General features: G+C 39.9%; 3 protein-coding genes across 3 annotated transcripts; 1 reads left to right on the top strand and 2 right to left on the bottom strand.

The window, feature by feature from the left end:
* The first annotated feature begins 6883 nt into the window (after positions 1 to 6883).
* Positions 6884 to 7827, top strand: LOC100954841 (olfactory receptor 4D5). The gene is given in 2 exon segments (XM_003796902.2): positions 6884 to 7790; positions 7793 to 7827. Coding segments are annotated over 2 exon segments (942 nt in total).
* A 4791-nt stretch (positions 7828 to 12618) lies between these two features.
* LOC100954528 (olfactory receptor 6T1) lies at positions 12619 to 13791 on the bottom strand. The gene has a single exon (XM_003796901.1). The coding sequence runs from the start codon at positions 13789 to 13791 to the stop codon at positions 12619 to 12621; it is 1173 nt and encodes a 390-aa protein (XP_003796949.1).
* Positions 13792 to 23122: 9331 nt separating this feature from the next.
* On the bottom strand, positions 23123 to 24124 carry LOC100945808 (olfactory receptor 10S1). The gene has a single exon (XM_003796785.2). The coding sequence runs from the start codon at positions 24092 to 24094 to the stop codon at positions 23123 to 23125; it is 972 nt and encodes a 323-aa protein (XP_003796833.1). The 5' UTR covers positions 24095 to 24124.
* Between the last annotated feature and the right edge of the window lie 2 nt (positions 24125 to 24126).

Below are 24126 nucleotides of genomic sequence, written 5' to 3'. Positions count from 1 at the left end.
CCGGCGCCCTACCCACTGAGCTATGGGTGCTGTGTCATGTTACAATTTAGAAAGCTGCAAGGTAGGCATCACGACCCACATTATATAGATTAGAATCAGAACAATTAGAGACTTCGTCTGAGTGTTCACAGTTAATGGTTGCCAAAGCCGGGGTCTGCATGCATCGTGCAAGGTTCCAAAGCATCCTCTACTTTCTCTATGAACTCTTGCTTCTGTAGAGTTAGCAAATGTTATGGTTATTGAACACCTACTAAGTGCACAGCCTAGAGATGCTACTTCAGCCCTTGAGGTCTCCTAGTCCTTAGACTTCCAATGGGAAGGAATTTATTCCTCCCAGGAGCACTTTAATCGTTTAGAGAAATTGATCATATTTTAAATTTATTTCAGCATTTTATTTTATTCTTAATTCATCAAAGTGATTTTTCCTTATCATTTTTTATCTATCATAAGATCCAAGAAGGAAGAGTTGCTAAACCACTTATTCACTATCCTTATACTTGTTAGTACTCTCTACCTTACACAAAATCTGCTGAGAATAGGGGCAGTGCCTGTGGCTCAGTGAGTAGGGTGCTGGCCCCATACACTGAGGGTGGTGGGTTCAAACCCAGCCCCGGCTGAAGTGCAACAACAACAACAAAAATAGCAGGCATTCTGGTGGGTGCCTTAGTCCCAGCTACTCGGCAGGCTGAGGCAAGAGAATCCCCAGGAGTTGGAGGTTGCTGTGAGCTGTGACGCCACGGCACTCTAACAAGGGTGACAAAGTGAGACTCTGTCTCTTAAAAAAAAAAAAAAAAAAAGAGCTCCCAGAAGTGCATTAATGTACATAGTTACCATTCAATAAAAAGAAAAGAGAAAAAAAAAAAAAAGAACATACTGAGAATAAATTGTTACTGAATTACAATAGAAAATTTCCACATGTGTATATAGAATTAAATCTAAAAAATATATGTTGAATAAAAAGCCAGCATGCTAGTTAAAAAATATAAAATGTACATTTATGCTTTTAGTGATAAGATGGATTACACGAAACCTCCATTTACTCTAAGGAAGGTTTCCAGTAGATGAAAGATAGTAAACTCTCTGTTCTGTTTTAGTTTCATCTGTAACAGTGAATCTGCTTAAACCCTGACAGGGGTTGGAAAAGCACTATGCTTTATATATCTGTTTTTACATATCTTGCATTATTTGATACTAAAAATATCTCAGGCAAATTTTGTATTTTTTTTTTTATCATTTTCATTATACAAACGGGAAAACAAAGTTGCATGAAATTCCCAAGACCACGTATATTTTATGGCAAAGCCAGAACAAGAATTCGGGTTTTCTGATACAGTTTCCAGAAACAGAGAATTTTGCGAGACTGTTGTCGAAGGAGCTTGAATCTATAATACTGTATTCTCTGGTGGTTTAGACAAGACATCTTGTTCAGGACATCAAGGTTGATCTTATAAAATGTTTCATACCAAGATTATTTGAAGCTGTTGTTCCTATTATGATTTCCCAAATAACTGTTTAGTATAAGAGAGACATTGATAGAGAATTTAAATCATTGTAACACAACTAACTTTGAAGGTTATTGAAATGGACCTTGGTTTTTTTTCCAGCATGATTCCGAAGAACTTTCTGTGGTGGTGGAAATATTCTGTATCTGGGCTGTATAACTAACATAGGCCTATTGAGAGCATTTGACACAAGGCCAGTGCAGTTTAAAAAAACTGATGTGCAAATTTAAGTGAATTTTAAAGTTATTTACATTTAAGAATATTTTAAATTGAGAAATGTATAATTGTCTATAGTTATGGAGTACACAGTGATGTTATAATATATGTATATAATACAGTGGAGTTAACCGTAGTCACAGTGCGGTCTCTTGATGAGTTCTATTCAATGAGCTCCATTGTTTTAGATTTCACATGTAAGTGAGAACAGGCAATATTTGTGTTGGAAAGGCCTTTTGCCTTTTCCGATAAATTTTAGGATCAGCTTATTAATATCTACAACAACGCTGGCGTTGAGATCGTGTTGCATCCATAGATCAAATTAGGAAGAACATCTTAACAATATCGAATCTTCCAATCTGTGGACGCAGAATATCCTTCCATTTATGAAGCTCTTTAATTTCTTCATCAGAATGTTGTTGCTTTCCACAGATAGATCCTATACCTACTTTATGAAATTTATACCCAAATACTTCTGGTTTTGTACTATTGCAAATGATATTATTTGTGACGTCAAAATGCCAATTGTTCATTTCTGGGGTATGATTTTCTTATATCAATCTATGTGTTGCAGCCTTGCTGTAATAGTTTGATAGTTTCAGGTTTTTGTTTTTGTTTCTTTGTTGTTCCTGCTTCTTTGGAATTGTAAACAAACATAAACACGTCGACTGTAAACAAATACTGTTTATTTTTTTCTTTCCATTCTGCATACCTTTTACTTTCTTTTCCTGTTTTATTGTCCTGGATAAGGCATCCAGAACAATGTTTAAGGGGAATGGTGAGAGTAGACATCCTTACTTTTTTTCTGATGTTATGGGGGGAAAAAGCATTCATGTTCTTACCATTAAGTGTGATGTTAGCCATAGGTTTTTTGTAAATATATTTTACTTTATTCAAATTAATATGAGGGTACAATATTTAGGTTACATTGTTCTTACACCCAGGGTAAAGTTCCATTTATAAATGTTCTTTATCAAGTTGAGAAGGATCCCCTCTACTCCTTGTTTGGTAAGAGTTTTTGTTACGGATTCGTGTTGGATTTTGCCAAATGTGGTTTTGTTATCAATTGGGTCTTCTTGGGTCTGTGGATGTGGTAAATTACAATTATTAATTTTTGAAAGTTGAACCAGCTGAGTGTATCTGGACTAAATTTCACTTGGTTGTGAGATTTCTTATACCTCATTGGATTCAATTTGGTAATTTTTTGTTGAGCAATTTTGCATCTATGTTCATGGGAGCTATTGGCCTATGTATTTTTTTTCTTGTAATGTTTTTATCTGAATTTAATATTGGGGTAGAGCTGGTCTTATAGGATAGAATAGGTAGGATGTGTTCCTTTTGCTCTGCTTTGGGAAAATATTGTAGAGAATTAGTATCATTTCTTCCTTAACTGCTTAAGAATTTAGGAAGGATTTTTAGCCATAAAAATTGAGCAAGATTTTTCTCTTGGAGATTATTAATTATTGATTTGATGTTTTAAATAGGTTTGCGCCTATTTAAGTTGTTCATTTACTTTTGTGTTAGTTTTTATCTTTTAAGAAATTGATTCATTTCATGTAATTCATCAAATTTATAGGTATAAATTTATTCCCAGTAGTACTATTTCCTTTGTATTGTCTAAATAGTAGGATCAGCTTGTTAATATCCACAAAAGAACTACAAGATAACCCTTCCTGCATCTGATATTGATATTTTTTGTGGAATTTCCCTTTATTATTGATTATCCTGGCTACAAGTTCATCAGTTGTTAATATTTTCAAAGAACCAGCCATGGTTTCATTGATTTTCTACATTGGTTTCTTAATTTTAGTTTTATTAATTTCTACTATAATTTCTATTATTTCTTTTCATCTGCATCTTTAGGCTTAAACTATGATTCTTTCTCTATTTTTCTAATGTGGAAACTTGGATTATTAATTTAAATCTTTCTTTTCAAATATATGTATTTGGCATACATTTTCTCCTAAACATTGCTTTTGCTGCAGTCCACAAATTTTGACATTATACTTCCTTTCTAATTAGTTACTTACGTAAAAAATTAAATTTCTTCTGTGATTTCTTCTTTGACTCATATGTTATTTAGAAACATGTTATTTAAATTTCAAATATTTATCCATTTTCTAGCTATCTTTATCTTACTGATTTCTAATTTAATTCCACTATGGTCTGAAGAATACATTGTATGATTTCTACCCTTTTAAGTTTGTTAAGGTGTATTTTCTGGTCCACAATGTGGTTTATCTTAGAGAAAATTTCATGTGACCTTGAGAAGATTATTTACTTGCTGTTATTCACTGGAATATTATATAAATATTAATTAGACCAGGTTGACTGATTGTGCTGTTCAGGTCCACAATATTTTAATGGTTTTCTCTTTGTTTGATCTGTCAGTTACAACAGACTGGTGGTGAAGTCTCTATAATCTAATCCATTCTGAGTGTTCCATTCCAGCACCATTTATTGAAAAGTCTCTATTTACTCCATTGTATTGGCTATGCTCCTCTGTCAAAGATGACTTGGCTGTATTTCTGGGGATTGATTTATGAGCTCCCTGTTCTGTAACTTTGATCTTTCATCTTTGCTACTACTATGCTGTCTTGATTACTGTAGCTTTATAGTAAGTCTTGAACTTGGGCAGTGTCAGTCCTCTGGCTCCGTTCTTCTTTTCAATATTGTATTGACAATTCTACATTATTTACTTCACCATAGAAACTTTAGAATCATTTTTATGATAGCCACAAAAAATGCTAGGGTTTATGATTAGTATTGTGCTGAATCTCTAGGTAATGCTGGGAACAATGGACATTTTGATAATATCAGGGTTTCTTTTTTTTTTTTTTTTTTTTTGAGATAGAGTCTCATTTTATCGCCCTCTGTAGAGTGTTGTGCTGTCACAGCTCACAGCAACCTCCAGCTCTTGGGCTTAGGTGATTCTCTTGTCTCAGCCTCCCAAGTAACTGGGATAATAGGTGCCTGCCACATGCCTGGCTATTTTGTTGTTGCAGTTTGGCCAGGGTTGAGTTTGAACTTGCCACCCTCAGTATATGGGGCCAGCGCCCTACTCACTGAGCCATAGGTGTTGCCCAATATCAGGATTTCTTGTCCATAAATGTAGAATATCTTTCCATTTATTTAGTTTTTAAAGTTCTTTTACAAGAGTTTTACAGTTTCTCTCATATAAATCTTGTTCACTTTTTGTTAGATTTCTCTCTAGGTTTTCAGATCACGATTTGCCCTTTGATTTCATTTCTCTGATTGGTCTAAGAAAAGTCGTTGACTTTCAGTTTGTTCATTTTTGCTTTTTCTTCTTTTAAGGCTATAAGTATTGACTTTCAAAGTCTTTAGATATTGAAACTGAAGCTAAAAATTCCAAATTATTTGTGTATTTGAAATGTGTTACTAAAAATAAACCCAAATACATACATAGAGATTAATCAAGGAAATTAAGGGAGCGTGGATTGAGCATGACAAGTTCTGAGAGCTCCAAGTAGTTTGGTTTGCTCCAGATCATAGTATAGGAATGAGAGAAGCTATGTATATGATATGAGGAAACTGCTCAGGTGGGCAGGGGTTGGAAGGTGAAGGTCCTATGCAGAATGTTACACACTTAGAGTTGCATTAAATCATTTATTTCCTATTCCTCTTAACACCTCAGCATTTAGCATGGTGCCTAGTAAGTATAAGGATGCTTGTGAATGCCTACTGAATGAATAACTAAACACAGGGGAAAAAATACAGTTGAAAATCCATATCAAAACTAAGTTAAATTGAAACAACCCCATGTCTATTAAAGGATCTGGAGGGATTCAGTCTAGAATTTGTTTAAATAGTCAGCTTTCTTAGTATATTTTTAAATGCTTAAATGTATAAAAACATCCCTTTTATTTTCAGCGCTCCTACATGTTGAATCAGCTCTGCCTTTCAATGGTGATTTTGAAATTGCAATTAGTATTTATCACTTCCTCTTGCTGCTTCCTCTATGAGTAAGAAATTATTTTCTGGGTGTTGTTCCTGAAATGAACATTGACACGTAAATTCTTCTGTAGTGGTTCAATTTTCTAATTGCACTCCCCTGAATTTCCTCCGGGCCACAAGATAGGAAACGTTTCGTTCATGTTTTCTTATCTCATTTGGAGAGAATGGTAGTTCTTCATTACCCTCTTAAAACACGGGAGCAGTCTCTTCTCAGTTTTATTCCCTTAGTCATCACTTTAGCATCTTTCTTAGGCTCAAAATATATACCCGGGGTAGAGCAATCTCAGAAGGCTACTGAATATTTATCCGGGGTTATGATCGGCAAATTGCACTTTCTCTTGTTTGGGGATAAAAATGAGAGATATATCACATGGTAGAAACACCTTCTAAGTGTCTGGCATGTGGGGATTTATCAGATTTTCTAAGTTAAGGCAACATATAGCATAAAATATTAAACTACAGGAGACTTTGAGGACACCTTCGTTAATTTTATGTCAGAGGTGAGGGAAGCGAGTCTTAAAGAATTTCAGCGGTTTCTTCCGATTTGCACAACTGGTTACTGGTAGAATTGAAATTCGTCTTTAGTTTAGCAACTCTCATCTATATCCCACTTTCCAATTTTATTTTTTTATTTTTACATATACATGTGTTTATCAGGTTTCCACTTCTTGCCTTCACAAAATTAAAGAGGCTTAAAATTGAACAACAATAACACGTTTAAGATAAGGACTAGAAACAAAAACCTCGTAGAGAATGAATGAAGATAAATACATTCAGAAAAGAATCAAGAGTCAAAGCATTCTATAATAGACATACTCTTATTTCACAGTGCGAATGTTACTTTCTTTGCTTTACTATTATTATTATTGCTTAATACTTTGTTGCAGCAATCATCTGATTTCTTTCCCACTTTCCAATTTTTGATTATTTTTGATTGTCATAAATCAGGCATAATATCAGTGCTACACTCAGTTTTATGCCCTTGGTGTTTAATTATACCAATATATGATATCCAAATGCTAGGTGTCCTGTAGAACCAACCACTTATGACATTCTTCCTATGGTAAATTAAATAGTGGAGAATTCCCCCCAGAGGGGACGGAGAAAATTATTTTAGAGAGGGTGACAGATCCCCTAATAAATATGTCCATCTGTCTTAGCAGGTTCATATGCCAAGTCATACCAACTAGATGAATCCAACAAACCATTCCCAGGTGACAGGATTTGTTCTCCTGGGGCTCTCTCAGGTATGGGAGCTCCGGTTTTCCTTCTTCCTTGTCTTCTCTGTTGTGTATCTTACGACTGTAACTGGAAATCTCCTTATTGTGGCCATAGTGACGTCCGACCCACATCTGCACACAACCATGTATTTTCTCTTGGGCAACCTTTCATTCCTGGACTTCTGCTACTCTTCCATCACGGCACCTAGGATGCTGGTTGACTTGCTCTCGGGCAACCCTACCATTTCCTTTGGTGGCTGCCTGACTCAGCTCTTCTTCTTCCACTTCATTGGTGGCATCAAGATCTTCCTGCTCACTGTCATGGCATACGACCGCTATGTCGCTATTTCCCACCCCCTGCGCTACATGCTGATTATGAATCGGACAGTCTGTGGACTCCTCATGGCGGCCTCCTGGGTGGGGGGCTTCATCCATTCCATAGTGCAGGTTGGACTGACTATCCGTCTGCCATTCTGTGGGCCCAACAGGCTGGACAACTTTTATTGTGATGTGCCTCAGCTGATCAAATTGGCCTGCACAGATACGTTTGTTTTAGAGCTTCTGATGGTATCTAACAATGGCCTGGTGACCCTGATGTGCTTTTTGGTGCTGCTGGGATCCTACACAGCACTGCTAATTATGCTCCAGAGCCACTCGCGGGAGGACCGCAGCAAGGCCCTGTCCACTTGTGCCTCTCACATTGCTGTGGTGACCTTGATCTTTGTGCCTTGCATCTATATCTATGCCAGGCCTTTTCGGACATTCCCCATGGACAAGGCCGTCTCTGTGCTATACACAATGGTCACCCCCATGCTGAATCCTGCCATCTATACCTTGAGAAACAAGGAAGTAATCGTGGCCATGAAGAAGCTTTGGAGAAGCAAAAGGACCTTATCAGTAGCCTGGAGTACTGACCCCTAGGTTGGCAAAGGCAGGGACTTGAGAATTTGAAAGTTGCTTCAGTGGACCAACCTAACCTGTTTGGGAGGACTCACAAAGTAGGCAAAAGTCATTGCCTGCTGCTTCTCTATTTTTTTTAACCTAAAATAAATTCTGATGATCCGAACTTTTATTCAATTGGAGTATGGGATGAATATCATAGAACCGATCCTAAGTGCCTCCAAGAGCAAAAGGATCAAGTGTTATATGGAAGTACTGTTTGGGTCAGAGGGCACTTTACCAGATAAGTGTGCCATTAGCCATGCTGCAAATGTTCCACTGCAGTATTCAGAGAGGTGATAAGTCTGGTGTCTCATTCCTGAGGACAGTTCTTGGTAACTATGTTTGAAGAGCTCAAACATTTTTAAATTTCCTGAAGACAAGAGGGATCTAGAGACTGAAAGAAATGTAGGACTCTGAGTTCTGTTTTTAGGAGACTGACTGAATGAAGAGAATGGAAACCACCTTGGGCAAATTGTTTTCTTCCTCATAGTTTCTAAGGTCATTGTTGTCGTCATCATCATCATCTAAATAACATTTGGTAAGAACTTACGATGTATCAGGCATTGTATCATGTGATTTTTACTTATTTTAATTCTCTTAGCGTTCTTATGAGATGGATATCATCCTGATTTTAAAGAGAACCAAGTACAAAAACTAAGAACTTGTTTCTGGAATCCAGCTCAAGTCTATATCACTTTGGAGCCCAAGTTCTTGATGGTATCTAAAACATAGCATCTTAAGGGTCAATATCTCATTGTAAGCGTCTATCAGTTAGATTGGCATCATGGATAGAATTGCTATTTTAAAATGGCCGAGGCCAAGTGTGGCTGGGAGAGTCAGGAAGACTGGATATTGGGATGTGGGGAGATGGAGTAGAAGATGATTCATAGAGAGCTGAAGAATGGGGAATTGGGGGAGGTGGGTTACCAAATCAAAGGGGAATTGGCTTGAGGGGACTGGTCCCCAGAAGACTTGCGTGTGAGAATTTTATTTTCACATCCTTGCTCACAAACTTGGCCTTTTAAGTCCAGCTATCTTTTAATCTGTGTAGATTCAGAGTTGATGCCGTGATGGGCTTTCAGCCTCTGGTCCCTAAATAGAGAGTGGTGTCAGATAATACATAAGTACCCCCAGCATCTCTGATTCCGCTTTAGACAGGATGGAGAGATGGGCATGGCTCTCTCTCAGCATCTCTGTATTCTTCCCCAGCATCTTAACCTTTCCTGGGGGATTCAATTTCTGTATCTCCTATCACCAAGTTAATCAATTGATTCTTACCTGTATCAGAGGACCTGTACCTTCTTATCCCACCTCCATACTGAAGAATCCATTTTAAAATAAAACTATGCAAAGTTTTGATTATTTAACTTATTAAATGTTACTTATTCAACGATAACCTTCATGGATATAGTATAGCAAGAACATGACATTCAGCACATCTGTCTGCCATTTAGCATTAAGTCATTGTCCATTACTTATATTTTAGTAAATTAGTAGAAGTATACTTGCTTCCTACAATATTAACCAGCTGAGAAAGAACATTTTAGTATAAGTGCCTAAAGCATGGGTCAGACTCCAAAGAATAAAGGGTTAGAGAAGAGGGAGATGCGATCTTGAAAGAGTCTCGTCCTCTTTATCATAAATTTTCAACAAGGTCATATGTTTGCTTTTATAGGGTCTTATGTGCAAATAAATGCAGCTTCTTTATTTTGTAATAAGTGATATTATTTTCCTCACAAGTGTCATCTTCTGTATTGTAAAAAATAGCAAAAATTTTGACAAGTTTTGTACATTTACTTTTGTGGGAAAAATTAAAAAAAAAATCACTGAATAGTCCCTTAAGTAAATGGCAATTTCCTTTAGAAAATAATTTATTTCATTAGGATTTTATCCTCTCCCTTTTTCTAACCCTGACCTCTTTTAGAGTAGTTTTAAAATATTAACATTTGGATGAGTGTGTAGTTTACCTGACCCAGGATGGTGAAGGAGGGCCAAGTCCTTATACCTGTACAATGTCCTCTGAGTACTTGTTGATCTCTGCCCTGGCTGGCTGCCCTGGGCTGCTTTCTGGAGTGTTGACTGGATAGGAGAGTAATTCTATCTCTGAGCACTCTGCTGACCCCTGATGCTAATGTGTATGAATGATAGAGCTGTGAATGATAAAGTCTGGTTTTTCTTTTTGGTCAGGGCTGGTGATGCTCCCATACTAATTAACGTCACCTAAAATCTGGATTGGAATATAAATCCCCATTGATTCTTTTGCCCTTTCTCCATACATCCTCAGCCAAGGATTCCCCACACTCCCTAGGGCTCAATCATTTCACCCCTGGACAAAGAACCCTTGACATGCACCAACTCTCAGGCTTCATCTGCATCCTGCTTCAGGGGCATCTAGGGTCTTGGATTCTACCCAAACCACAAGGAGCGTGGCCCTGCCTTTGCCTCACTATCCTGCTTCTCTTTCATGAGTTTAATGTCACCACATATAGCTCTTCAGGTGACCTCATTGGGAAGCAGGAAGAGGCCTCCTGCCTTTGGCGCTTCCCTCACTATATCCCAGACGCAGCGCAATAAAGACTGTCAAGACACACCTGTCATCCTCTGCTCACTTTGTCCCTGTGTTCCCTTGTTCTCCTATTATTTCCCTCATTTGCTTCCTTCTCAGGCCTAGATCCTGGTTGTGAAGGGGGCACTAAAGAGAAATAGAAAATTCTTTTTATTCTCAGTCCCGCCCTATATTTCATAACTATTATCTTCATGAAAATGCTGCAAGACTCCAAACTGGTGGGTATCTCCTCTGTTCCTATCTTCTCTCTTTCTCCCTGTGGCTGTGAGTCTCAGAAAGTCTCACTCCAAAGAAACCTTTGGAGTAGAAAGCTTTCTGACTGCATGGCCCAAGGAGGCAGTTTAAACGTTTTGGTTTATTGATTGCAAAATATTTTTTCATTCGACTCCAGAATGGTTCTTGTGAACGATAAAATCAATGTGTCTTAGTAGAATGGCAGAAGTTCTGGAAAGGTCCAAAGATAACTGAAGAATTAAATGTCTTTTACTCTGTGTTAGGGCAGAACTGAACGAAGACTTTAAATAGGGTTCATTTGCCATGGGATTTAGGAGACTGAGGCATCTAAAGAGATTTATTGTCATATATAGAAAGTATTTTGAAGTTGTTTGACAGAGAATAATATATCTGCCTATTCTTTGTTAGGAAGGGAATGTAATTTTCCAGGACCACCTGATTGCATTGGTACAGCAAAATTGGTAGAGCAAGGGCCAAAAGATTATCAACTTGATCCTGCTATTCATACAAAAATCATTACTTACCTTCCCCCCAAATCATACTTAAGTGGCCCAGTGGATACTGAAAGTGGTAAAAATTTGGGACAGTGGACTGATATGGAAACAGTCTAACTTTCCATACCATTTAGCATATGCCGCTTAAGAGTTCACTATGTGCACAGTGTTTTCTGGTTTTGCAAATGGCTTACATAAGGCATAGTGAAGTTGATTGGTCTTTCCAGAGGATACAACAGAGCCTGCCTAGTATATCATTAATGTACACAGTGTTGGATACTACAGCCATCTCTCTACTTCTATTCCTCCTTCAATCTACTTCTCCACATCTTTCTGTCATCCATCTGTCTATCCATCTGTGTTACTACTGAAATATAATGCTAGTGATGGTACTTGGTATTGAAATGTATTGGGAAAGTGTGTTTGAACAGAACTCCATATAATCATATAGAATCATAAATTGCCAGAGCCCAAAAGAACTTCTAATTATCTAAGTTAGGGTTCCATGGATGGGTTTAAGTCCAAAAACAACCTGAAATCTTATGCTAAATTGTATATGTATGGTTCACGCCTGTAATCGTAGCACTGTGGGAGGCCGAGGCAGGTGGATTGCCTGAGCTCATGGGTTCGAGATCAGCTTGAGCAAGAGTGAGACCAAGTCTCTAAAAATAGCCGGGCATTAGGGTGGGTGCCTGCAGTCCCAGCTACTTGGGAAGCTGAGGGAAAAGAATCACTTGAGCCCAAGAGTCTGAGGTTGCTTTGAGCTATGATGCCACAGCACCGTACTGAGGGTGACAAAGTGAGACTCTGTCTCAATAAATAAATAATATATGTGTGTATATATGTGTATATATATGAATTATTTGGAGGAAAGGAGTTACAGATTTTACGAAATTCTGAAAGAGATATGATTCTCCCGCATATTAAAAACCCCTGATTCAGTCCCTTTATTTTACACACGATGAGGCCAAAGAAACGTGAGAAAGTGGCTTGTGTATATGCTCACTGAGGTGGCAGTGCCTAAAACATATTAAGTTTTAACAGTATGTCTTAAATGCACCATTGAACGATTACCCCTGAAGCTGGAATCCACTAGGCAGAATTTAATTTGGAAATTAGAGCTGTGCACATATTTCAGTGGTCTTGCATTCTTCCTTTCTAAGATGCCTACAGGGGCTGCTAGTCACATAAAGAGGATTAACAAATGAGAGTCAAAGAGACATTTATTACTGTAGTAGGAATGGGATTTCCCGACACAGAGGTGCTGGTTAATCTCATTGGTAATAACCAGTCTGGTCAGAAGGCCTCAGAGGGTCTCCCCTCTGAGCTCCAAATCTTCATCTCCCTATCATTGTTTGGCCACGTGGTAGGGAGACTGACAGGATAGTGGAAGAGGAGCAGCCTCCTTGCCCCAAGGCCACCATGCATGCTCTCCAATCCCAGGATTCCATTTCAAAGGAAATGTGTCCTTACCAGAAGCCTGAAATTTGACCGGTTGGGTGAGCCTTCCGCGGAACCAGGAGGCCCAAGGAAGATGGCAGGGCAGTGAAGGCGACACTGTATTTGGATATTTGTGAAGACTGTTGTTTAAAGAGCAGGGCGTTGCCTGAGCCCTCTAAACTTCTACCGTGTTTAAAAAATTTCCAGTGAACATTTGACCTCTTAAGAGGAGCATTTCCTTTGCCGCGTGACCCTCCTCGTATCCTCTCCGCCACAGGCCTGGGCCACACGGCCTCCCTCAGGGCCTGCTTCACCTTGTCGTTGCGGAGAGTGAAGATGAACGGGTTCAGGAGCGGGGTGAGGATGCAGCTCAGCACCGAGACGCCTTTGCTGAGCAGCATGGACTGAGCCTCCGACAGGCGGATGTAGAGAAAGATGGAGCTGCCGTAGACGATGACCACCACGGTCAGATGCGAGGTGCACGTGGAGAAGGCCTTCCTGCGCTCGGCTGCCGTGGGGGCCCTGAGGACAGTGGCCAGAATGCAGATGTAGGATGCCGAGGTGAGGGCCAGCGAGCCCAGCAACACTGACGTGGACAGCACAAAAGCCACCAGCTCCAGCAGGTGGGTGTCCCCGCAGGAGAGCCTCAGCAAGGGCCAACTGTCACAAAAGAAGTGGTCAATACCGTTGGGGCCACAGAAAGGCAGGCTGGCCATGAGGATGGTGGGGCAGAGAACCCAGAGGAATCCGGCCAGCCAGGAGGCCAGCACTAGCCGGGAACACACAGGGCCACTCATGAGGACCTCATAGTGGAGCGGTCGGCAGATGGCCACATAACGATCCAGAGCCATGACAGCTAACAGGAAGAAGTCGGTGGTGCCCAAGAGGAAGTAGAGGTAGGACTGGGTGATGCAGCCGGCAAATGAGATGCTCTGATCTCCTGTGACCAGGATGACAAGCATCCTGGGGACCACAACAGACACCAGTAACAGCTCCAGGAAGGATAGATTTCTCAGGAAGAAGTACATCTGGGTGTGCAGGCGACGGTCCATCCAGCAGAGCACGATAATTAGCAGGTTGCCTGTGGCTGTTGTAACGTAGGTTGCCATTAACCCCAAGAACATCAGGATCTGCAGGATGTGGCTACTGGGGAATCCCAGAAGGACAAACTCTGTTATCTGAGTCCAGTTTTCAGGGCTCATCTCCAGTTAGCTGCAAGAGAAACAAAGGAGACCTTTGTAACTGGTCTATAGCTACTAACAATCAGTTAACCAGTCAATAAAATCCTACGGTACCTGACGCTGTTCCTTACATTCTGAGAGTAGATTGATCTGTATTTCTGCTTGACACCCACTTGCAAAGAAAGAAACAAATTATGATGGCAAGCAGTAAAAAACGAATAACAAGGATGGTATTGAACACAATCATGGATTGGAAATTGATAACGTATGCAGAGATATCTTCTAACTGTTCAAAGTAGGATTTACTATTCTCATAGAGAAGGAAAAGGTGACTGAGGAAATTAGTGACTCCTCTATGATCAAATAGGGAGCAAGTGGCAGAGGCAGAATTTAAGAGTTGAATGTTTTGATAAAATTTAATCCAAGACCATCTATAGCTCCAGACTACCAGTGTGACTATGAGGAGTACAGATATTTTCTCAATTGTGGCTGAAGCTACCTTAAAGATTGTAAACTGAGGCCAGGAATCCAGGTTTGAAGGGTGAATGAGAGAGACACTCAGGGCATGTTCTCTTTATATCCATTTTGGCAGGAATAGATGGTGAGATTGAAATAGCTAGCTAGTAATGATGCTTCCTACTGCTAGTCCAGGGCTTATATCTCTCAAATGAAAAAAATCACCTTAATAAAACTCATACAAGGATACTAGAGCCCTATTGAAGGATAACACGATCATTTCAGATAAGAAAAATGTGCTACTCTGGTCGTTTCCAAAGTACTGGCTAAATATTATCAAAAGTAACTGTAAAATTTAGCTGTCAAATACTCAATGCTACTGTTATAAAATATATCCGCTGAAGTCTGTTATTCAGTATTCTTTTAATAGTTAATCTGAATACATACTTATTAAGTCTTGAGTATCTTCCTTAGTTGGCTGGTTATCTGTCATATGATTCCAGATAATGACAATATCATTCCTACGTCCATGTTTAAAATTTTACCATTCTGAATCTCTGCCTAACCTTGGGTGTGGTGTAGAGCCTAGCATAATTTCCCTAATGTCACACAGTTAAAGATTGTTCTTGTTGGAAATGGTTTTTTGGCTTTTGCACTAACATTACTGCTCAAGAAAGTGAGAAACAGTGAAAGGAATTAGAGCTGTGACACATTGATCAGCACAGTGACTTCATTTACACAATTAGCCATCATTATAGTCCACTTTATAATTGCGCAAACTATAACCCAGCAGGTTTTTTAAAATTGAGAAGTAGAGCAAGGATGTGTGTTTTAAGCTTATCTGACTCTGGTGTCTGACCACGGCACTAGTAAACATGACTGTGAAACTTGAACTTGTCACGGGAAAAAAGGATATGGATTTGGAATGCCATCATATAATGATACCCACAGTAATAACACCTAGAATTTATTGAGTAGTTAAACGCCAGAGACTTGGCATTCATTTCATTGTTAAGTTTCAGCAACTATACAATGCTTACAGGCATCAGGCCAGGAGTAGGGCTAGGGGGGTTATGGACCCATGTTAATGAGTAATAGGGTTAGTGATTACAGCTTTAGGCTGTCTGAATTCAGAGCCTGAACTCTCAACTGCCAAACCATTAAGGTCTTATATGAGAGAGTTTGTGACTATAAATTTGATTTGATACTGATTTCCACTTGTCACCGTACTTCATCTGTTGACTAATGATAAAAATTCTACATATAAACATTGTTATACTTTAAAGATTTGATCTTGAAATAATGAAAATACCTTTAGAATGTGTGTTACATTGGGCCTTATCCAAGAGACTTTCAGTTCCTCCTCCAGAGCAGTGGCAGCAGGGTTATGGCCCTGCACCCCAGATGGGGCTATGGCCCCATGCCTAGAAGATGCATCCCCTTTCCTGAACCTTGTCCTTCTAGTTCCATCACAGGGTATCCCACATTTATATCATGTAGAAAGTGAAGCATGCTGCTTGGATACAAAGATGAAATATTAATCATGGTTAATTTCTAACCGCTAACTAGTTACAGCCATAAAATAACATCTAAGTACCTACCCGGTTTTCCTTTTGTGATTTCTTTTTTTTTTTTTTTTTTTTTTTTTTAGAGACAGAGTCTCACTTTATATCGCCCTTGGTCAAGTGCTGTGGCATCACAGCACACAACAACCTCAGAGTCTTAGGTTTAAGCAATTCTCTTGCCTCAGCCTCTGGAGTAGCTGGGACAACAGGTGCTTGCCAGAACGCCTGGCTACTTTTTATTGCAGTTTATCTGGGGCCGGGTTTGAACCCGCCACCCTCAGTGTATAGGACCAGCCCCCTACCCACTGAGCCCCAGGTGCTGCCCAGTACCTACCTGTTTTATCAGTCCCCGGTAAGTATTTCCTTCACGCTATTATACATTTTGCATATTATCCTAAAGCTGGTAGGGTGAAATTGTCAAAGCCATCCCATCTCTCTTCTGCAAGATGGAACCTCCTGCCGAGCTTATCATAAACCTGAGCTGCTCAGAACCTTTCCTAGTTCCTTCTTCCACAAGGAGCATTTGGTCTTCTGAATTTCTCCCTGTCCGATTGATTTGTGTGTGCTAACGCGTGTATTTAGTCTGCCAGCCTTGTTAGCCCTTTCATGCCTCCCCTGGCCAGATCCTTCCCATCCTGTTGACACTGCCTTTGCTTGGTTTGTTTCTCTTTTCTCGCTTTAGACACTCCTGGCATCTTGATGCTTGAATGACTTTCACACCTTATTAATCAAGGGTAAATATAGGCTTATTGAATTTTGCCTAAGGGCATGGAAAACCTTTATCAGAATCATCTAATTTGTTTCTTTAAAATGCTGATTTGGGCCAGGACAATGGCTGATGCCTGTACTCCTAGCACTCTGGGAGGCCGAGGTGGGTGGATTGCTTGATCTTGCTTTTGAATAATTGTCAAATAATCTTATTAATGTGTTAAAGATAGAGATGTGAATATTTTGTTATTTTTCTTCTTATAAAGAGATAGTTTGGTAAATCTTAAAGGCTTTTTTTTTTTTTTTTTAAGACAGAGTCTCACTTTGTCACCCTTGGTATAGTGCTGTGGCATCATAGCTCACAGCAACCTCAAACTCCTGGGCTTAAGCAATTCTCTTGCCTCAGCCTCCTAAGTATCTGGGAATACAGACACCTGCCTGCCACAATTCCCGGCTATTTTTAGAGATGGAGTCTTGCTCTGGCTTAGGCCGGTTTCAAATCTGTGATGTCAGGTAATCCACCCGCCTTGGTCTCCCAAGGAGGCCTTTACATTGTTGTAATTGCTGGGATTATAGGCCAGCTTTAAAAGCTTTTAGTTAAATGGCTAGCATCGTAATTGTGAAATAAAAAAAATCCTTAAAATTGTCTATTTGGGGTAGAGTACTTTGTCTTGTGTTCTTTCAAATATAAGAAGTTACCAATTATTCCTCTACAATTAAAACTTAATCTTTACATCACACTTCAGTGAGTACTTCAAATTTTCTAAAAGCTGGAGTCTTGATACTTTAGCCCTTAATCAAAGGTAAAGTTGTTAGGTTCACTTTCTGGCTACTCAAAAGATGAAAACCAGAACTTCTCATGGTGCAATCTGTACATTATCGACTCAAATATCGGCCTATCTATGTAGAATCCAATAGTTAAATATATTACTAGATGGTTCCCATTTCTACCATCTATCCATAAACAGAAATTTAGAAATATTTTTCAATAGTGCAAATCTTTATGCCTTACAGTACTTATAGACAAAAATCTCTAATTCCTCAAGAATCCCTAAGTCAAGAATAAATTTTGGGTATACAAAGATGCCTGAGAGAGGAGGCTGATATAAGTTGACCCGTGTACCTGTTCCAACGCTGCATTTCTTAAGCTTCTTCCTCTAGCCAGTTTGAAGGACGTGTACTCAGAGAATGTGTATGGTTCCTGCTTGTGGACAGTGGAACACACCGAAGGCTTCTTGCATCAACAGGCTTTCTGCTTCAAGTAATACCAAGCAAAACTCCTTTACAATATTGTAAGAGAGTTTACCATAACTTTGCATGATTATTTCTTTACACATTCAATTAATTAAAATTTACATTAGCGTGTTTGAAGGAAAATCCCCATAGACAACAACTTTGACCCAAGCTCCCTAGAAATAAACAATGTAATTAGTCCTTTGAGGCTACAGGGGGTGAAGTGTTTGAGATTTGTCCTAGAGCGGGACCATACTTCTTTAAACAAAAGAGAGAGTTATTTTGCGGATACACGGGTAGAAAAGAAAATGCTACTGAATTTAAATTTTGGGAAATTCTCTTAAACTGGTTAGTGATGACTTGAGCATTTTGACCATACAATGAAATCATAAAAATTACCTAAATTCTCTGAGCTTCAGTTTTCTCATCTATAAAATGGGTTTCACAGGAGTTTCAAGATAGAGTTGGATGTAGTTTGCACTTTGGTGATCTATAGAGATTAGAAAAAGCATTTGACTCTTGCTTATCAAATAGAACAAATGAAAATTCTCGTCTCATTTATATAGATTCTATGTAAGTGTCTACTTCCCAAATTCCCTGCCTTCTCCAACCACCTTCCTAACAAACGTTAAACATGCAGCTCGTTAAACATGCAGTTCACAGTGTGAACTATTGTGATAGAACGATCTTTCTAGGGTGATTCTATCGAAACATTTTGCGTACTCTAGAGCATAGCATGAATTGCAGAGATTCAATAAAACATAAACAATACAAGTTTTACTGATGATGGAATTGGAAAATGTAAAGCCATGTCAAATTGTTGGCAAATTTTATTCTTGGTAAATTATGTTTTTCCCTTTTCTCCTTGAAAATTAAAAGCTAGTATATGCTCTTAGTGGTTTATATGCTAAAGATTTTATGGTTTAAAATATTCAACAAATAAGTGATAATCACAAGTATCAGTTAAGAAAAATATTAATCATTCTGTGATCCCCAAATCTTTATAAAATGGTGAGTTCATAAAAGTCATCTATTTTTTAATATGGGAAAAGAACAGGGAAGGGCCAGCCTTGTTCTGACTTTCAGTAATTAGAGAAAGTGCTCCCAAAATATTGAATACTGGGATGGGCCCTGCAGATGAGCTCTGACCGCCTTAACCTTCCCTGGTGGGTGGATCCTATTTCCTAAGCAAACTTGGTGGTTTTGTAAGCACTAAATTCCTTATAATTCTTCTTGCTTAAAATTCCTGAAATTATTTCTGTTTTCTTCACTGAAAACAGTTAGGGCTCCTAGCTGAAACAAATTGTATTAGGATGAAATTTTGTGAACTATGGCAAATAATTACCTTACTCAGAGAATTTTTTTTTTTTTTTTTTTTTTGGTGCTACATTGCCCCAAAGGCTTCCAGTTTATAGGAATAGACCAATTAAAAAAATGCATCCAGGGCAGCACCTATGGCTCAAGGAGTAGGGTGCCGGCCCCATATACTGGAGGTGGTAGGTTCAAACCCAGCCTTGGCCAAAAACTGAAAAAAAAAAAAAAAGTCCAAAATGGATTGGTCAGTATTATATCTGATATGTGTATTCACTCTGAAAAAGGATGCCCTTATGTGACAATATTTCTTAAAGCAAAGATAGACTATTAGTCTGAGGGGAGGTTGGTATCACTGTTAATTTTTGTTTTTATTAAATGCATTTCTAAGCTGAGCACCATGGCTCAGTCCTGTAATCCTCTCACTCTGGGAGGCCAAAGAAGGAGGATAACTTGAGATCAGAAGTTCAAGATAAGCCTGAGCAAAGTAAGACCTGTTCCCACAAAAATAGAAAAATTAGCCAGGCATGGTGGCACACATCTATAGTCCCAGCTACTCAGGAGGCTAACGCAGGAAGTTTGCTTATGCCCAGGAGTTTGAGGTTGCTATGAGGTAGGCTGAGGCCATTGTACCCTAGCCTGGGCAACAGAGTAAGACTTTGTTTCCAAAACATTTTTTTTTAAAATGAATACACAATATATTTATTTTCTATTTATTTATTTATTTTGTTGAGACAGAGTCCCACCCTATGCCCTGAGCAGAGTGCGATGGCGTCATAGCTCACTGTAACCTCAGACTTGGGCTGTGGGCATCCCTCTGCCTCAGCCTCCGGAAGCCGCTGGGATTACAAGTGCTCACTGTGTGCCCGTCTGGGTTTTTCCATTTTGTTAGGAGTTGGGGTCTCACTCTTACTCAGGCATTTCTGGAACTCCTGAGCTCAAGCAATTCTCCCTCCTTAGACTCCCACAGTGCTGGGATTACAGGCATGAGCCATTGCATCTGGCTCCTTTTATTTTTATATGCCTACTTAATTTGATTATCCCACATGAATGGATTAGGGAAAACCGAAGCATCTATTAATTGAGTTACCTCAACAGTATTATTCTATGGGGCGTTGCCCACACTGAGAATGTATGTGAAGTATGTAACATTCTAGATCCTGATTTTTTTGAAATCTGATTTTTATTTTCCCAAACAAGGTCATTTATGCACTGTTTACGTGCTTTTGTGGAATGTTTCTAATTTCCTTTGCCATAAAAATTTACCTTTTTTGTTATATGAGTAAGGTATACATAAAAAAGAGTGGATTACTGATTGCATCATAAGACTCCCTGTGAAATAAGACAGCAAATGTGAGAGAAGGATGAACCCCACTTCAGATGTAATTAATTAATAGAAATTTATTACAAATTTAATACACCTGCAGGTGTACCTACAGGGGGCTGTTGTGGTAGGCTCACAAGCAGCCTCAAATAATGGGTGAAGAGCCTTTATACTATTATTTTCCAAGGTCAGCAAGCTAGCACAATACAGAAGCCAATCATGGCGGTTAGCACAGTTCAATACAGCTCAAGGGTCACTAGGTAAGGGTACATCATAAAAATTTACACAACTCTGGGTGGGGGTACATATACATCACAAGTACATTACTTCATGATCATAGGATGGGGGTCACATAGTTCAGGGGGTACAAAACAAGTGTTAAGCAAGTTTCCGAGAACAACTGGGGACCTTTTCACTGGGGGCTTTATTTGGAATCCACCCCTCCCTTCTTCAACCCCTCCCTGCATACTTCCTTAATTTCAGACTGTTTCTCTACCCTTGAGAGGGCTGGAATGAAAAAGCTTAGGAAAGGTTTATTTCTCAAGGAAAGGGAGCTTGTTCCCCACTGGTCTTAGGGAGGGGTCAAGGGCTGGGGGCTTGGTTATTGCACCAGAAATACTGGAATCTTTAAAAAGTCAGAGGTTAGCCTAAATAAGTATTGGATTGGATAAATTTTCAGGTAGCTTTAATGTGGAAAATGTCTTTCTGTGTTGCACTTATTTCATTTACTATATGTCAGGGTTCCACTGACTATATGTCAGGATTCTGGGCGTATCCCAACCTGGGCTGGGGCAGACAAGAAAGATGGCACTGAAAGAAGAAGGAGACTTCATACCAACTTAATGTATAATGTCTGGGCAGCCTGGAGAGGCATACACTGTCTCACATGCCAAGCAGCAGCTTGAGGCATTGCTGCATCACTTCAGCTCCTCAGAAACTTTTTATTGATCTCCAAATAAAAGCACTCGTGAAAAAATGCAAAGATGTCAAAATTCAAAAATAGGATTTAAAAAGACTCTCAAGCCCCCAGGAAGGTTGTGTAGAAGAGTTACACCTGGGTAATTGGAAACATAGGGTTTGTAAATTGTCAACAACAACCCAATAACTCATTCAGAGAGGGAAAAGGGAAAACAAGTTTCATCTCAGGAGGGCAAAAAACCCAGCTTCCCTAATCTAACTGCCCAGCAGGAGTCCAAAGGTCTCAGCCCACCTGCCTGCTGATTCTCCATGTAGGGATGGTCTTAATGAAGTTACCCTGTCTGGGCTGCCTCTGGGCTCCTTTCATCTTTGGTGGTCTTGATAAGGAACCACAAGGATGGCCCACCTGCATGCTTTACCCTGAATTGGAGGGGCTGCAGAGAGATCAGCCTGTCAAAGGTTGATCAATATTCTACTGTGTATATATACCATATTTTATTTATACCCATTGATGGACATTTAGGTTGCTTCCACATCTTAACTTTTCTGAATAGTGCTGCAATGCACATGAGAGGGCATTTAAAACACTTCTAACTGTATAAAATGTCTCTTCATCTCTAATGTCATCACCCAAGTATAACAATTTTTCTGTCTTATATCTAGAACGCTATTATAGTTTATTCATTGTATAATTATAACTATATTAACTCTCTTTTCTCCCTTATCCCATGGTTTAGCATTTAAAACAGTGGCTTCTCATGATAAAGATATTCCTATAGATGGTGAAGAAAAGGAGAAATAAATAGATAGGATACTTAGAGCATAATCTAAATTCTTTTGTTTGGCCATTAAGGCAAGGCCCTCTAAAGTCCACAGAGTAGTTTGGAGTCGTTCATTCATTTTCTTCACACAGCATGACTCTTCCTACTTACATAGCAAACTACTTTAACTAGAACTCTGAACTCCGCTTTATCACTTTGAAGTCTACAATGTCCATTTTTTTGTGGTTGTTCTATAAACACTTATTCAATGAAGATATTGAAAACTTGCCAATCCTTCAGAGAGAGTTGGGACGTTTACCAAAGCATCTATTTTACACCACGCACTTAAAGTTATTATCTCATTTAGTCCTCCTAAAACTCTACAAAGTAGTTGTTCCTAATCTTACTGTTAAGAGAGGGGAGTTAAACTCCAAGTATAAAATTTGTACAACACTCTACAATCAATGGCTGGTGGGATCGGCATTAGGTTGGGTCTAACTGGCTCCAAACTCGTGTTAATTCTACTACTCAGTGTGGCCTTAGTTCTGTGCTACTGTGAGTGAAAGAGTAAAGATGATGACACGTTCTAAGGGATCTGGGCAAGTCACTTTTCTCCTTGTGCTTGTATTTTAGTATCTAAAATAGGTGGTTTCTTCTCTGGGAGATAAGTGTGCAAAGGTTCATCGTATCGCTTGCCCCTTACATTTTTATTTTCAATATTCTTTAGTAATATTCTTTTCTTATTCTTTAGTAATAAAGATTTAACAAAATTATTTCATAAAAAGATTACAAAAATCACTTACTGAAATAAGTGAGGATGTGAGTAGCCTGTCACATACTTCTGAGCCATAGAACTTAGATTTTGGAGATGCTCTGGACATCACTTAATCCAACCAATTCATTTTAGGGATGAAAAAATTTGTGACCCAGACCCTGAAGCAGGCAGGGGTGGGGTGGGAAGTTTGTGGCTGAGCTGCAACTCAGTTGTCCCGATTTCCACTTGAATGATCTTCCCTCCTCATATTCAGATGTGAATAATTGCTTTGGCTACAGGCAAATCAAGAGGGTGACCCAGGTTAGGGGGGTGGGCTGCCTACCTGAGATACTCGGGGACTAAGGCACAACAGCCTCCGTAGGGCCCGCTTCACCTCTTTGTTTCTCAGAGTGTAAATGAAAGGGTTGAGCATGGGAGTGATTATGGTGTAGAAGACAGCAGGGGCCCCAGCTCCTGCCCCACTGGAGCGAGGCTGCAGGTAGATACAGACAGGGGGCAGGTAGTACAGGAACACCACGGTGAGGTGGGCGGTGCAGGTGGAGAAGGCCCGCTGCCGGCCCTCTGCGGTGCGGATGCGCAGCACAGCCGCAGCGATGAAGACGTAGGATACGAAGATGAGGATCAGGCAGCCTGCAGCCACTATGCCGATATTGGCAAGCATGACGAGCTCGTTAATGGTGGTGTCCGCACAGGCCAGCTTTAGCACAGGCGGAATGTCACAGAAGAAGTAGGCGATGTGGTGAGGCCCGCAGTAGAGCAGGTGGAAGGTGAGGGAGGTGTGGATTGCAGAATGTATGGCACCCGTGGCCCAAGTGACTCCAGCCAGCCCTGCACACATACGCCTGTTCATGGCCACTGGGTAGTGCAGGGGTTGGCAGATAGCCAGGTAGCGGTCGTAAGCCATGACTGTGTACAGGAAGCACTCGGTGCTGGCCAGGAAGTGGAAGCTGTAGAGCTGCACAGCACAGCCCTCGAAGGGGATCACCTTCCCATCCCGACTCAGCAGCCCAGCCATGACCTTGGGCACTGTCACAGTAGACAAACATGCATCCAGGAAGGAGAGGTGCCCCAGGAAGTGGTACATGGGGGATCGGAGGTGAGGGTCAGAGCCCACAGTTAGGAGAATGAGGAGATTCCCAGCCACGGTGACAGTGTAAATGAGGAGGAAAAGGAGGAAAAAGAGGGCAGGATGTTCAGCTGTGTACAGCAGACCCTCCAGGAAGAAGTGGCTCACCACTGTCTGGTTGGGGTACTCTGTCCCCATGGGGGTCATCCCCCTTGCAACAAAACAAATGTTATTTGCAG

Source organism: Otolemur garnettii, unplaced genomic scaffold (genome assembly GCF_000181295.1).
Source record: "Otolemur garnettii isolate 467f Iridium unplaced genomic scaffold, OtoGar3 scaffold00108, whole genome shotgun sequence".
NCBI classification, from domain to species: Eukaryota; Metazoa; Chordata; class Mammalia; order Primates; family Galagidae; genus Otolemur; species Otolemur garnettii.
Note: the sequence above shows the minus strand (reverse complement) of the source record. Positions and strands in the feature narration are given on the sequence as shown.